This window comes from Lutjanus erythropterus, chromosome 3, assembly GCF_056507025.1.
Source record: "Lutjanus erythropterus isolate fLutEry1 chromosome 3, fLutEry1.hap2, whole genome shotgun sequence".
Lineage (NCBI taxonomy): Eukaryota > Metazoa > Chordata > Actinopteri > Lutjaniformes > Lutjanidae > Lutjanus > Lutjanus erythropterus.
In genome coordinates, this window is record NC_139319.1 from 18,420,144 (window position 1) to 18,435,675 (window position 15,532).

The 15,532-nt window shown below is 37.0% G+C and overlaps 1 protein-coding gene and 1 long non-coding RNA gene across 3 annotated transcripts; both read left to right on the forward strand.

Moving 5' to 3' along the window:
* Positions 1–690: 690 nt before the first annotated feature.
* LOC146329879 (uncharacterized) lies at positions 691–1,155 on the forward strand. Its single transcript, XR_014769792.1, has 3 exons — positions 691–790; positions 911–984; positions 1,095–1,155. It is a non-coding gene; the product is annotated as an uncharacterized LOC146329879 (long non-coding RNA).
* Positions 1,156–3,751: 2,596 nt separating this feature from the next.
* glb1 (galactosidase, beta 1) lies at positions 3,752–14,640 on the forward strand. 2 transcript variants are annotated; one of them, XM_084715260.1, is made up of 16 exons: positions 3,752–3,883; positions 5,743–5,912; positions 8,956–9,106; positions 9,876–9,936; positions 10,018–10,112; positions 10,208–10,388; positions 10,616–10,674; positions 10,773–10,894; positions 11,456–11,496; positions 11,614–11,726; positions 11,835–11,909; positions 12,031–12,120; positions 12,229–12,342; positions 13,054–13,185; positions 13,320–13,553; positions 13,892–14,640. In XM_084715260.1, exons 1-16 carry the CDS (start codon positions 3,836–3,838, stop codon positions 14,144–14,146), a joined length of 1,941 nt encoding a protein of 646 aa, XP_084571386.1. In that variant the 5' UTR covers positions 3,752–3,835; the 3' UTR covers positions 14,147–14,640. The 2 variants fall into 2 exon arrangements, with proteins under 2 accessions (XP_084571386.1, XP_084571387.1); XM_084715261.1 differs by lacking the exon at positions 3,752–3,883 and having other exon boundaries at positions 5,781–5,912; positions 8,934–9,106.
* Positions 14,641–15,532: the final 892 nt, after the last annotated feature.

Genomic DNA, 15,532 nt, shown 5'->3' on the forward strand with positions numbered 1-15,532 from the left:
GCAGTGGTGGACTCAGTCTGAGGGGCAGGGGCAAAAGAAATAAGGGCATCAGCAGTATGCAGCAGGGCACCAGTGCACAGAAAGTCTTGATGGACTTCATCAAATTTGATCCACTGGGAGGGCAACAGAGGACTCTTGATCATGTTTGTCAAATGGAAGGACACACTAGACGCACTTTAGCACATTTTGTCCACTAAAGGCCACTCATGAAGGCACGTCATCGCAGTGTCTCAGGAACAACCAAGAGGGCATTTTTGCACTATTTTTTCAGTCATGGGGCCACCAGAGGAGAAGGGTATTACCCCACCAGCACCATGCAAATTCATAAAATGTGCTACGGAATGATTTCCTGGGTGATTATGTGTATATGTAGGCCTATATATATAAATGTATATAAATAAATCTATATTGTATTATTATTGCATATTTTATTTCATTTGATTTCATTCTTTATCCTATTCTGTTCTAAATGTAATTATCTGTACACATGTTCTATGTGTGTGTGGTATGAATGACCAGCAACTTTTATTTTGTTTTGCAACCTTGAGTTGTACAACGATTAATAATTTACCTTAATACTTTGATACTTCGATTACCTGAATTGCCAATTTGCTCACCTTGATGTGGAGGTGGAAGATTTCCTAATAATCACAATTTCCCAATAATACTTAATGCCAATGACCTTCCATCAGCTCCTGTAACTGTATAAAAGAAAAGCTCAACATTCAGCAACACATCAACCTCCTCGGTCATCTTCGAGACAGTCTGCTGAAGTTGTGAAGACTTGAAGGTAATTATGGGAATCTTTAGTTTCTGTGTTTTCTGTGTGAAGTTTGTAAAATGGTGATGTTGCTGATGTGTTGCGATATTCTGTTCATATGAACATGTCTTTCATATTTTTTTTTCTCAGGTGTGATCTCTGTAAACATGCTGAAGTTTGCATTGGTGCTTGGATGCCTCCTGAGCCTCGCTCTGGCTAATCCTGTAAGTGCAACAGTCTCAAACTCAACAGGTGTTCTTGTTGATACACTTTCTATTATTATAATGATACAATGCAGGCAATATCAAAGATACAACTTGTATATGTTCTCCAGATGGAGGCGGCGCACAAACGAATTGCTCGGTCAGATTTATCAGAGTCTAACTCCGTTGAGGTGAGTGCTTTCTCTAGAATTCAACATTCAACACAGCTGAATGTCAGTCACTGTAAAATTCCTGACAACTTTCTCTGTTTTATATTTGACAATGTATGTTCCTGATTGTTTTGAAGGCTGCAACCACCAACCAGGCAACAACAACAACAGCTGCAGCAGCAGAAACACGTGGTAAACTGAATGCGCTTTTAGTTGAGACTGAGAGGACCCTTCAGTCGGAATGGGAACAGTACTGCAGTACCCACAGCTCCTATATTTGTATTGTATATAATATGATGTTACATAAAATTGCAGCACCAGCTTTGTTTTTTGTTAGTTAGTCATTACAATAGCTTGTTTTTCCTTTCAAACTTGTTTTCACACTCATCACTTTCAGTCATATTTTAATTAATCATGTAGCTCAATAACACTGTATTCTCTGTACTGTCTGCTAAATAAACTGCATCAATGAAACATGTGGACCAAATATGTTCATTTTTCTTCAAATGCATGAAATTATAGATATAGATTGATAGATAGCATTGGTGCTTGGATGCCTCCTGTGTCTCGCTCTGGTTAATCCTGTAAGTGTAATAGTCTCATATTCAATATCAATTCCAGTGTTCTTGTTGATACAGTTTCTATTATTGTAATAACTTTTTTTTTTGCTTCAGCACCCACCAAAATGTTTTTGCGTCTCTACTGAAATGTCTTTCACACCTGTTAGTGATGCAAACTACGTACATTTATATCAAGTACTGTACTTATTTTGTAATTTAATTCCAAATTGTCCAACATTGTGTGTCTAAACTACACCCCAGAGGCAAATACTGAACTGTTTAATCCACAAAGCTGAAAAAATGCTGTTTTCTGACTTCTTAGAGATACATGGTTCTCACAGGACAGTGATACTAGACATTAAATGGTCTTATAGACCATCATGCATTTCTGTAGATTAAACTAACCACAGTGGCCCAAAGTGGCTAAAATGAGCTCAACCTTAAACATCTACAGCAGTAAACAGCATTAACATTAATGCAGTATTATTAATCCAGAAACATAAAACATCATAACACTGACAGAGAACATTTTACTGCAACATTAATACTTTTACTTTAAGTACATTTATCTGATAATATTTATATACTTTTACTTCAATAGTTTTTTGTGAATGTAAGACTTTTACTTGTATTAAAGTAATTTTTACAGTGTGATATTAGTACTTTTGCTTTAGTAAAGGATCTGTATACTTTTTGTCTTGTTACTGTTATCTACGGTAGAGTAATATATGGAGTCTTTAGTTCTGCTTCGTCCTCTTATTAACGTTGTAAACACTGACACATGCTTTGACACAAGGAGGAGGCAGAGCCCTTGCGGACCTCACAGGGTCCTACATGACTTGCGTAGTGTGCTACAGGGCCGACCGGCTCTGATTATGTCTTATATTAAGTGCTACACCTGCAGTTTCACCTGAAGTATCTCCTGTCTGTGGTTCACAGCTTTCTGAGGATGGTGGCTTTATTAAAAATAGTGGATGTTCATGAGAATGAAATACTTCTTCTTCAGGGCAGGATAGGGAGGCCAGGAGCCTGTTGGCGGCGTATTACTGCCTCTCTGTTAGACTCCAGTCCTGCACACTGACACACATGCAGTGCAGTCAGAGAGAGACTGAGAGAAATTACTTGTGCAATGTCATTTTCAAAATGTAAAAGATGTGGGGCTTTTGAGAAAACATCCGGGGCTCTAGCCTCAGTAGCCACTCCCTAAATCAGCCTCTGTTACAAATATTGTTCACTTTCCCTCATAAATACAAAGAATTGAGGTTTTTGTTTGTAAATTTGTGAATGTGGCTGAAATGTGCTCATAGTATCTGACCTATAGTGTAGACCTGTTCATATTTATCGATATGTACTGTATCTATCTGATCTATAGTGTGTACATTGTGTTTATAGTATAAATCCAGCAGTTTATTCTCTATATAATGTCTTACCATTGCCAATACTGGCACCTATACCTGTTCTACTGTAACAGCTGCACATATTCATACTAGAGATGTAAAAAATACCAAAAACTCATTACGATAATAGAGTCAAACGTTGGATTTTTTGCCACTGAAACAGTAAATATAATAATAATAATAATAATAATAATAATAATAATAATAATGATAATAATAAAATCAAATAGAAACTTCAAGGTTTTTACGTACACGAATTGTTTTGACAGCACTATTGTCTTGTCAGGAAGAAATCATTTACAAATGTTCATTTTCCCTCATAAATACAAGAGAAGAATTTAGTTTTTTGTTTGTAAATTTATATTTTTGAATGTGGAATTTGGCGAGAATTAAAACTAGATTAAAAACAAAAATAACATTAACATATTTTTCACTGAAGTCACAGCAAATAAAATATATCTGTTGTGAAGATCGATCTGTTCCCTCGTCAGCACATTATCTTGTCCTCGCGCTTCATCAATAAAAGGCGCAGCACCCCCACCTACCGATTAAAAACCGTCTTTACATCACAACCACAAAGCGTCACATGATTTCACTTCCGTAACTCATGACGCCTCGCTCATTGAAATGATCTGTGTGTGACACAGGGAAGTAGGAAGGCTGCTGCAGTGACCACTACATGTAGAGGGACGTTCATTAAAGTGTGCACAGTAAACTGGACAGCAGGTCTCTGCGAGGACTCATCATGTCTCTGCTGCTGCTGCTGATGATGATGCTGCTGGTTGGACAGTCTGTAAGTAACGAAGGGTTTTACACTCGATACTGAAGGAAGCTGCAGCCATTCACCCTCTCTAAGTTAAAAACTGATTAAAACAGGTCATATGTTTGGTTTGATCAAAACGATGCCACCAAAATTCACAACGAAGGATTGAAACTTGCTGTCAGATTGATTACCGGGTCTTAAAATACACTATGTAATGTTATTTATAATACTGTTAACATGAGTGATGTTTATGAAGTCTGGGTTAAATAAGGCTCATGTTTTAAGTTTTTAAGTTCAGTGAAGCTCTCAAATATTACTGTCCATGCTGTAAGTATAGTACCTGATCTATAGTGTAGGACTTTTCATATTTATACTACTGTCTGTACTGTATGTATCTGTCATACTCCTGCCATCACATGCATCTATACCTGCTCTACTGTAACAGCATGTTCTTACTAGAGATGTATCAGTACCAAAAAAATAGGCAGATTAACCAAAAATAGACTGATGCTGAATTTTTGGGCATTGAAACAGTAAACTTAACTATACATAACTTTTTTTTTTTTTTTCAAAAAGCACAAATATAACAACTTGAATCAAGAAAAATGATCACATATTAAGAAATTACTCCCTATGAAACAAAAAATTAAACACAATTTACATTACGTTCTGTAAAAAAAAATCAAACAACATATAGACCAGTTCTTAGTATATGATATAGCTGTGCCAAGGCCATTATTGGGCAGTTATATGGGCAGAACATACACAGTATGTCAGTCTGGCTCTGTACAATAAAACCACAAAAAAGAAATTCCACAATACAAAATTTATTGCGATATTTAAACACAAACCAAATGATAACTTGAGAAAATGTCCTTTATCAAAACAATAAATCTGATGTGTACAGCATTTTTTTGTTTTTTAGTTTTACTTGACTGAGTGAAATGGACCGTTTCATTCAAAAATATCAGGGATTTCTCTAAGAGTGAACATGGTTGGAAAAATTTGGTATCATGTAAGTACACAACTAAACAAAATATATGATGGAGGTCTAATCATTTTTAGACGATACGTATATATTGTAATGCAAAAATGCTAGATATAATATCTTTAAATTGCTTTGGCTTTCCTTTTTTATTAAAATAAACTGAAAGTAGCCAGCCATGACCTAAACATGAGCAAAAACATTGTCATGAATTGTCTTTTGCAATGAATGTTTGAATTGTGTATGTACAGTTGCAAAAAAACAAAAAACAAACAAAAACAATGCAGCAGTAAGTAGCAGTCCTTTTATAAAATAAAAATAATTAAATGAAATAATCATGTAATATCAGAGGTGATATCAGCATAGTTCGGTACGATATCAAGACATTTTTATCACAGTATTGCAATATTTGATGTATTATTATGTATCTCATTCATGGTCTATTTTTTTTAGCGTTTTCATACCAACTCCTTCCTGTTTATTCTATATAAAGTATTACCACAATATGTATGTGCATGTCAATGCACTTAACTGATTTTTCGCTTCTGGTTAAATGTTAAACATAATTTCACTGTGCAATGACAATAAAGTTGAATCTGATATGATCTGAAATACTCATCAGACCTTTTAAAACGCCTTCCACATGAAAATCTTTAAAAACATGTCGGTTGGTAGGTACAGTATCTTGACACTGAAGCATTAGTCACAACCTTTAGTAGACAGTCAGGTTTGTCATGTCTGAATGACACATCCTGCAGTCAGCTGAGACGTCAGGCTGCTGCTATAAAAACATGTTACTTTAACCGCTCAACAGGACATGTTATAAACTCACTCAGCTGTTTATAAATGATGATCAGTGCAGTACCTGTGAATTATGAAGCTGTTACGATGTTTTGACCCGCAGCTCGGGGCACCTCGCTCATTCGGCGTGGACTACAAGAACGACTGCTTTCAGAAAGATGGGAAAGCGTTTCGTTACATATCAGGGAGCATCCATTACAGCAGGATTCCCCGAGTCTACTGGAAGGATCGCCTGCTCAAGATGTACATGGCGGGACTGAACGCCATCCAGACGTACGTTTATCTCGTGTCTCTCTCTCTGCACACTTTTAAATGTTTTAGATGTTTCTCTTGCTTGTAAATGTGTTTTGGGGGCAAAATCTTTGATTGATCAGGCTGTAGCAACCAAACCAACAACACTGAACCAGTAAACACTAATGCAAATTGTGCAAGTACTTTTTGGCCGGTATGAACAGAGGCTGCAACATGTTTCAACCAACATCAGTACAAAAAATAATCAGTGAAGAAGGTTTTAAACTTTGGTTAAGGGAATTTGTTACCTGAGAGAAATCTGATCACATTTCTGTTGTCATCAGTTACATAATAATTAAAGCTGCAACAGAAAATTAATCTGCGACAATTTTGACAATCCATTACTAGTATGAAATAATTTTCAAAGAAAAAAATGCAGTGATTTGACAGTGACAAGACAGCTGAAGAATGTTGTGATGTTTTTTTTTTTTTACCATTTTCTGACATTTTTTTTTTAATAGCACTTTTTAAAAAACAGAGTTTACAAAGTGCATCTCTACTATCCACTTCCCCAAAAGTAGCACAAAGGAAACGAGACTTTCGGTTTCATTGTCTTGTTTATCCAGTTGATGATTGGTAACTTATAGACTAGATTCAGTGAGTAATTAACAGTAGAGCTGCAACAATTAGTTGACTATTCAATTGACAGAAAAGTAATTGCCAACTATAAGTAGTTAAAGCAATTGTTAACAAAAAAAAATGGCAGAAAATGCTGTTTTTCAGCTTTTCGAATATAAAGATCTGTTTTATTTCAAATTAAACAGAATATCTTTGGGTTTTGGATTGATAAAACAAGACATTTAAAGACATCTTTTTGGACTTTGAGAAAATACAAGGCACATTTTTCACTATTTTCTGACATTTTTCAGATCAAATGAGTAATTGGTTAATCCAGTAAATAAGCGGCGGAATAATCATTAGTTGCAGCCCTAATCACCAGAGATACACGTCTAATGTCAGCCCATTGGATCACATAAAGACTGACAACAATCCTTAATCTGCTGGCATTGACACAATTAAAATAATAATTAAAGCTGCAACAGTTAGTTGAGCAACAGAAAATTAATCTGCGACAATTTTGACAATCCATTACTAGTATGAAATAATTTTCAAAGAAAAAAATGCAGTGATTTTTTGGCCCCCAGCTTCTCAAATATGATATATTTTCTGTTTTTATTTCTGTGATTTTAAACTGTATGTCTTTGGATTTTGGACTGTTGGTCGGACAAAACAAGACAGCTGAAGAATGTTGTGATGGATGGTTGTTTTCTTTCTTTTTTTTTTTTTTTTACCATTTTCTGGCATTTTAATAATAATAACAATAACTTTTATTTTTTTTATAGCACTTTTTTAAAAACAGAGTTTACAAAGTGCATCTCTACTATCCACTTCCCCAAAAGTAGCACAAAGGAAACGAGACTTTCGGTTTCATTGTCTTGTTTATCCAGTTGATGATTGGTAACTTATAGACTAGATTCAGTGAGTAATTAACAGTAGAGCTGCAACAATTAGTTGACTATTCAATTGACAGAAAAGTAATTGCCAACTATAAGTAGTTAAAGCAATTGTTAACAAAAAAAAATGGCAGAAAATGCTGTTTTTCAGCTTTTCGAATATAAAGATCTGTTTTATTTCAAATTAAACAGAATATCTTTGGGTTTTGGACTGATAAAACAAGACATTTAAAGACATCTTTTTGGACTTTGAGAAAATACAAGGCACATTTTTCACTATTTTCTGACATTTTTCAGATCAAATGAGTAATTGGTTAATCCAGTAAATAAGCGGCGGAATAATCATTAGTTGCAGCCCTAATCACCAGAGATACACGTCTAATGTCAGCACATTGGATCACATAAAGACTGACAACGATCCTTAATCTGCTGGCATTGACACAATTAAAATAATAATTAAAGCTGCAACAGTTAGTTGAGCAACAGAAAATTAATCTGCGACAATTTTGACAATCCATTAGTATGAAATAATTTTCAAAGAAAAAAATGCAGTGATTTTTTGGCCCCCAGCTTCTCAAATATGATATATTTTCTGTTTTTATTTCTGTGATTTTAAACTGTATGTCTTTGGATTTTGGACTGTTGGTCGGACAAAACAAGACAGCTGAAGAATGTTGTGATGGATGGTTGTTTTCTTTTCTTTTTTTTTCTTTCTTTTTTTTTTTTTTTTACCATTTTCTGGCATTTTAATAATAATAACAATAACTTTTATTTTTTTATAGCACTTTTTTTAAAAACAGAGTTTACAAAGTTCATCTCTACTATCCACTTCCCCAAAAGTAGCACAAAGGAAACGAGACTTTCGGTTTCATTGTCTTGTTTATCCAGTTGATGATTGGTAACTTATAGACTAGATTCAGTGAGTAATTAACAGTAGAGCTGCAACAATTAGTTGACTATTCAATTGACAGAAAAGTAATTGCCAACTATAAGTAGTTAAAGCAATTGTTAACAAAAAAAAATGGCAGAAAATGCTTTTTTTCAGCTTTTCGAATATAAAGATCTTCTTTTATCTGTTTTATTTCAAATTAAACAGAATATCTTTGGGTTTTGGATTGATAAAACAAGACATTTAAAGACATCTTTTTGGACTTTGAGAAAATACAAGGCACATTTTTCACTATTTTCTGACATTTTTCAGATCAAATGAGTGATTGGTTAATCTAGTAAATAAGCGGCAGAATAATCATTAGTTGCAGCCCTAATCACCAGAGATACACGTCCAATGTCAGCCCATTGGATCACATAAAGACTGACAACGATCCTTAATCTGCTGGCATTGACACAATTAAAATAACTGAAATCTGGACTCGTGATCGACTCTTTGTAAGAACTGTTATTACTGTTTGATATGTTTTAATTGTCTTATTTTTTAATAAATGTATCCAGGAAAGCAGCATTGAAACGGAGTGTATTACTTTGTATTACCAGGCACAACATACAGTACTACCTATATAAACATACCTTGAGTGTTGTGTTTGGATAATAGTGATACTTCCTACGTGCTGAAGGTACATCCCCTGGAACTTCCACGAGGAGACTCCTGGTCAGTACAGCTTTACTGGAGACAGGGATCTGGAGTATTTCCTTAAACTGGCCCAAGACATCGGTTTACTGGTCATCCTTCGGCCTGGACCCTACATATGTGCAGAGTGGGACATGGTGAGTGCAGCTGACAGTAAATGCACATTAAAAACAGTTAAGCATGCAATAATTCATAAATAATTCAACACAGAATAATTGACATATCATGATCATCATATTATCATGTACATGCATACATGCATATGTACACACATATAACCTACATACATTGGCATGCGTACACATATATTCACATAAAATTGCAATACTCTAAAAACATAATGATTTTTATCTTTTTTCTTTTCAATTAGTTTTTTCTCTCTTTTTTGCATTACAATTTTCATTTTCACTGAAAAAACAACTATTAAACTGATGACAATGTGAGATTTATTGGGGTCTGTACCCAACAAACAGGTTTCCTTACATCCGGACATCAAGATTTGTAGGACAGGGCGTCTCTGCAGCGCTACAGTACTTAATCATAATTCTATTTTGTCACACATTTTTCATTTATCAAAAAATTACAGCTTCTGCGATTTAGATATTGCACTTGGCCTTATTGTGATTTTGATAATGTTGCAATTAATTGTGCAGCCCTACACACTAATAACAGTTTGTCTTTAATGCTAACTGGACTTTTAAAGTTCTGAATTCTAAACTAAACTTTAAACTGGGCTGTTTGAAAGTCAAATCATAGATTTTGCAAGCTCGGAAAACAGACCGATCTGCCAAGCTCCCGTCTTCATTTGTGAATTATTCTGACAATCCCAAGGTTAATATTTTGATATCACTTTAAATTCAATTGAACTTCATGTGCTGCCATTGTTTGCGTTATTCTGCCACTCAGGGCGGGCTGCCTGCCTGGCTTCTCAACAAGAAAGACATTGTGCTGCGGTCTTCAGATCCAGGTGAGAATCAAAGAAAAGCAGGATCGGGGATGAAAGTTGCAGCACATATAACACTATCGTTTGTGTATCTGTGTGTTTCAGATTACATTGCAGCAGTAGACAAGTGGATGGGGAAGCTGCTGCCGATGATGAAGCCCTATCTCTACCAGAATGGAGGTCCTATCATCACTGTACAGGTAAGTTCGGATTTCTGCAGGTTTGCATGCTTTGTGTATCACTACAGGACTCAATGAGGAAATAACACTTCCCTCCTACTGTGTCTGTTTGACAGGTGGAGAATGAATACGGCAGTTATTTCGCCTGTGACTACAACTACTTGCGTTATCTTGCCAAGCTGTTCCGGTCTCACCTGGGTGACGAGGTGGTGCTCTTCACCACAGATGGAGCCGGAGTCGGCTACCTCAAGTGTGGCTCAATACAAAATCTGTACGCCACTGTGGACTTTGGGCCTGGTAGGTGTTAAGTTATTAGTCAGTGTTTGGCAGGTTCAGTTACATGTTGAGATCTTAAGTTAAGGTTAAATTTTGAAAGTACTTGAGATATGATGCATTGTTTTTTTTTTTGTGGTCTGCTTCTTGTTTTTCTCTAGATTAACTTGATGTCACATTTTAGATTAGTCAGAAATTGTGAGGAAGTTGCACAAACACATATGAGCTTATCTTTGTTTTGATCCTGTCAGGTGGAAATGTAACCGCTGCCTTCGATGCACAGAGACACGCTGAACCTCACGGACCTTTGGCAAGTATTTCCCTCTATACAGTTTGTTCTCTGTGTGTTTTTAAAAGCTCCATTTTCTCTCAGACGCTCATAGGGTCTTCTGTTCCCCGTGTTAACAGGTGAACTCTGAGTTTTACACTGGCTGGCTGGACCACTGGGGGTCACCTCACTCCGTCGTGTCATCTGCCGCTGTGGCCAAGTCCCTCAATGAGATCCTGGCCGTAGGAGCAAACGTCAACCTGTGAGTTTATAGATTATGTGAGAGGATTAGACACGCTGGCGCAGATGGGAAAAAGGCATATGAAGTGTCCATAAGGCTCTGGCATTCACTGGAAGCACATAATGCCTGAAATGTATACACACAACGTTAACATTAGATCCTGACAGATCTGCCAGCTTGTTGGTAGATTTAAATAATCAGATGTGACTCATGCACAGCATCAACGGGGAGATGCTTCGCTCTATTTCACCCACCTGCAACCCATCTGCCATTAATCAGAATCCCTGTTTGCTCAGTGAACCGAAGGCAGGAGCACCTGGCTTTTGATGTGCACCCATGATTATTTAAGACAATAAATACAGCTCTTACTTTGCATCCGGATCATGTGCCATTTAACAAGTAAAAGTGGAGTTGGACACGTGCTGAATGCACTTGCAGAGTGCACTTTAGATCATGCGCTGTCAATTGTTTAAATAGGGCCCATTGTCTTGAAGAGAGACGATAACTTTGCGGTGTTAAGTTATAATCTATTTTTACTTTGTCTTTGTCATCAACATTTCAGTTTCATGTCTCACTGCACAGGTACATGTTCATAGGAGGAACAAACTTTGGATACTGGAATGGTGAGCGTACCTGACAGAGTGGTTTGATGAGATAACGTGATCATCAGCCACATGTTTTGTTTTGTTTTTTGTTGTTGTTGTTGCCACCACACCCCTGATCGCCTCTTTATACCTCAGGTGCCAATTCCCCATACGGCTCTCAGCCCACCAGCTACGACTACGATGCCCCTCTCACAGAAGCAGGGGACCTCACAAAGAAGTACTTTGCTATTCGAGATGTGATCAAAATGGTAAGACCACTAGTGCAGCCCTGTAGTTTTGCTTTTGAATATCACTTCAGCTGTATTTTGTTTACAGTATTTGTCACCTGGAAGAACTAATGCATTTTTTCACAACAGTACAATAAGATACCAGAGGGACCAACTCCACCAACAACTCCCAAGTACGCATATGGGACTGTTGGGATGAAAAAGGTACGGTTATCTGTATTTTAAGTTATTAAAACTTTTACTTTATAGAAGTGACCATTGAAACACTGTTTTGTGATTTAAACCATGAAGAATAAATGGTAAAAGCAGCCTTCTGTCACCACAGCTCCAGACGATATCAGATGCTTTAGAAAAACTGTCTTTCTCCGGCCCTGTGAAAAGCATGTATCCTCAGACTTTCATTGAACTGAACCAGGTATCATTTAACGTTTTTCTGTTTATGCAGTAAAACCACCAGCAACAGTCTGTCATGTGATTTAAATTTTACTCGTAAATGTAAATCTCTGTCCTGTTTGTCCTGCAGGCCTTTGGTTACGTGCTCTACAGGACGTCTCTGCCTGTTGACTGCAGCACACCGACTCCACTGTCATCTCCATTGAACGGCGTCCATGACAGGGCGTATGTGTCAGTGGACGGGGTGAGTCTGATTGGTTCTTGTCAGGTATTAAAGGCAGATGCCTTGTTGGGCTCAGCTTTTGTTATCACTGATCAGTCAGACATACAGCTGTCCATCAACTTTACATATGTCTCTGGTGCTGTTCAAACTCAACGTTGTTTTTTTACACACGATTTTTTACGTCACACGACCCTCGCTATTCGACACAAGCTCCAGCACAATTTATTAAAACAGAAAGCTTCACAGAAGTGAGCTTTGGTATAATCCGCCCATCTCTAATACAACGCAAAATGAAATCATAAATAAATAGATAATATGAATAAAATGCAGAGTCAATCGATACAGACTTGAATAGCTTTTAAATGATAAGTATGGTATTTTCATACCAGTTAAAAATGCATTCAAACTAAATTGTACGTATACCAACTTGGAATTAGGATGTTTGTTATGAATTATATTGGGTTCTATTTAAATTTGGGATAAGTGTTTATATTTATGTTGTATATAGAATTGGGAAAGCTGAATAGATGAATAGTTGATAAAGAGGGGTAAGAATAAACAAGTGTGTACTGTTGCTTGAGTATTTGCCTATTGGGTTTGTTGTATAATTGAACTTTATTGATATTCTTGTTTGATTTCTATCTATCTATCTGTCTGTCTGTCTGTCTGTCTGTCTGTCTGTCTGTCTGTCTGTCTGTCTATCTATCTATCTATAACTGATTTCTTCTTAAGGTGGCTGTGGGGATTCTTGAAAGGAACAAGGCCTTAACCATCAATGTGACTGGGAAAGCTGGCAGTCAGCTGGACATACTGGTGGAGAATATGGGCCGCATCAACTACGGAAAAGACATCAACGACTTCAAGGTTTTTTAGAGTAGATTTTATGTTTTTTGTGAAGTAAAACTTCTTGCCAACAAGCTGAGACGTCCGTGTGAATTGCAACTCGTGTGAAGTGATTGGTTACGTCGTTAACTTGCTCTGGTGTCTTTGCTGCACAGGGTCTGGTGACCAACATGACTCTGGGTAAAGACACGCTCACCGGCTGGACCATGTTCAGTCTGAGTATCGATGAGGCGGTGCGTCAGGGAATTCTGAATGAAACCACATCAACAGATGCTCCTCAGCCCGCTGCGCTCTCCCTTCCAACCTTCTACCAAGGAAGCTTCATCATTCCTGACGGCATCCCAGACCTCCCCCAGGACACCTACATCAAACTGCCAAAATGGAAGAAGGCATGTCGTATTTTACCTTTTTTTTTTTTTTTTTTAATCGAATGCAGCATTAGGAGAAAAAACCCTGGCTGTTCATGGTTACATATATTACTGATTTTAATGTTAATTTAATTTAACAAACAAGACTAAAATAATCTTTAGCTGCAGCCTTACTATAAATGTGGAGAAAGTGCTAATAAAAAATGCTGTTTGAGTTTTTTTAAGTTAGGTCTTAGGTTTTAAACTAAGAGATGAGTGCTGTGTTTTTTTTAAAATTTCATTAAGGATGTGTTAATACTAAAATCCAATGCAAATCCATTAAACTAAAGTAATCAGTGCTTTTACTATGTTTTTTTCAGGGGCAGGTTTGGATTAATGGCTTCAACATGGGACGCTACTGGCCGGCCCGAGGCCCTCAGGTGACACTTTTCGTCCCCGCCAACATCCTCAGTACAGCAGCACCAAACAACGTGACCGTCCTGGAGCTGGAGGAGGCCCCCTGCAGCTCAGGGCCGTGCAGCGTGGAGTTCACTGACACCCCGATCCTGAATGCAACAGTCCAGTCTGACCACAAACCACACAGGAGACTCTTTGTTAAAGACGATCTGTCGTGATAATCAGGGAACTCGCTGCTGCACAAAATCAATTTGCACTATCTTTGATTTTTAAAAGCTGTAACATGTGAAAGAGGGTCAATCTGGGACATCACATCAGTGATTGAATGTGTCTTTTGAAAAGTGATGATTTTTAGCCAAATGCTGTATTTAACCATCATCACATCAACATGTGGGCGTCTCTACCTCACTGATGCTGGGTGACATTTTCATTAAAAGCCTTTTTGTCTCTCCACAAAGGGATTATTGACAATTGAAACACTGCCAAAACATCACAGCGGCCTGTATTTCAGAGAATGTTTTATTTTTAATGTGAAAAACACATCAGGGAAATTGTGTACTATTATACAACTGCAGATGCATTGTGGGGGTGCTGATATGTAGCTTATATTGATCTCAAATGTATTTAGCATACACTCTGAACCTGTCTGATTTAATGCTTTGAAAGCATATGCCTTTTAAAACAAAAAATAAAAAGTATGATTTGATAATAATCAGTCTAATTATCCACTTTCTGATTGTGTGAGGGGATGTTGTGTATATCACCATAAGATAAATGAAAATATTTGTCTTGATAAAGTTGAATTTCATTTGTTATAGTAAAGATGGAGAATATAGAAAATGTGTTAATGTCTCCCTAAATCGTCTGTTGGTAGCAGTTTGAGAAATGAAATGGATGAAGAGAAACATTTATCGCAGTAAATATTATAAAATAGCCTTTTTGACAAGGTTTTTCTTAAATATATTAGTGGTGTGTGTAATGATAACCCTTCACATGTTCTCTTTGAGCACCTTTAATGGAAGAAAAACACTTCATTGATTGTTCTTGATGTGACTTCATAAACTTTAATATCTAGGAGAGGAATTTGTTGCAGTGAGGAATGTAATGATGAGAGCTGTACCGCTGGAAACGTTTGAACAATCACTGGGAGAAAAGCAACACGTGTGGCAACTAAGAGATGAGTGGACCACTGAGACAGGGAGGGTTACATGTAATTTTGACAGCAAAGTTAATTTCACATTTGGTAATGTAGACATAGATTGGCTGACAAAAACTTGGACATTGTTAAGACGTTCTTGGCTGAGAAAAATTGGAGAACCTCTTTGCAGAGCTACTCTCTGCTTCACTGCCCCATGAACACCCGAGATAAATGATCTACAAAAACATAAACCGTTTGATGGTAGAAATGTTCTCCTTAGTGTCTCTGTGATGTAACTGACACGTCATCGGTACTGGCCGATATCATCCTAAACTAGAAGAGGTCACAAAATAGAATGCAGGTCCCCACCAGGCCAGGCCAGACCCCGCCAGGTGAGTTTTTTACTTTTTACCCAAAAGGTCAAAGGTCAACTTCACTGTCACATCATAATTTTCAGTACTGCTAT

What these genes read in the sequence shown, in the direction of transcription:
- glb1 (XM_084715260.1), top strand. Translation starts at nt 3,836, where the DNA reads ATGTCTCTGCTGCTGCTGCTGATGATGATGCTGCTGGTTGGACAGTCT. An exon ending in CTGAACCTCACGGACCTTTG is followed by an intron (nt 10,675 to 10,772) that starts GCAAGTATTTCC and finishes CCGTGTTAACAG; the next exon opens with GTGAACTCTGAGTTTTACAC. An exon ending in CGTATGTGTCAGTGGACGGG is followed by an intron (nt 12,343 to 13,053) that starts GTGAGTCTGATT and finishes TTTCTTCTTAAG; the next exon opens with GTGGCTGTGGGGATTCTTGA.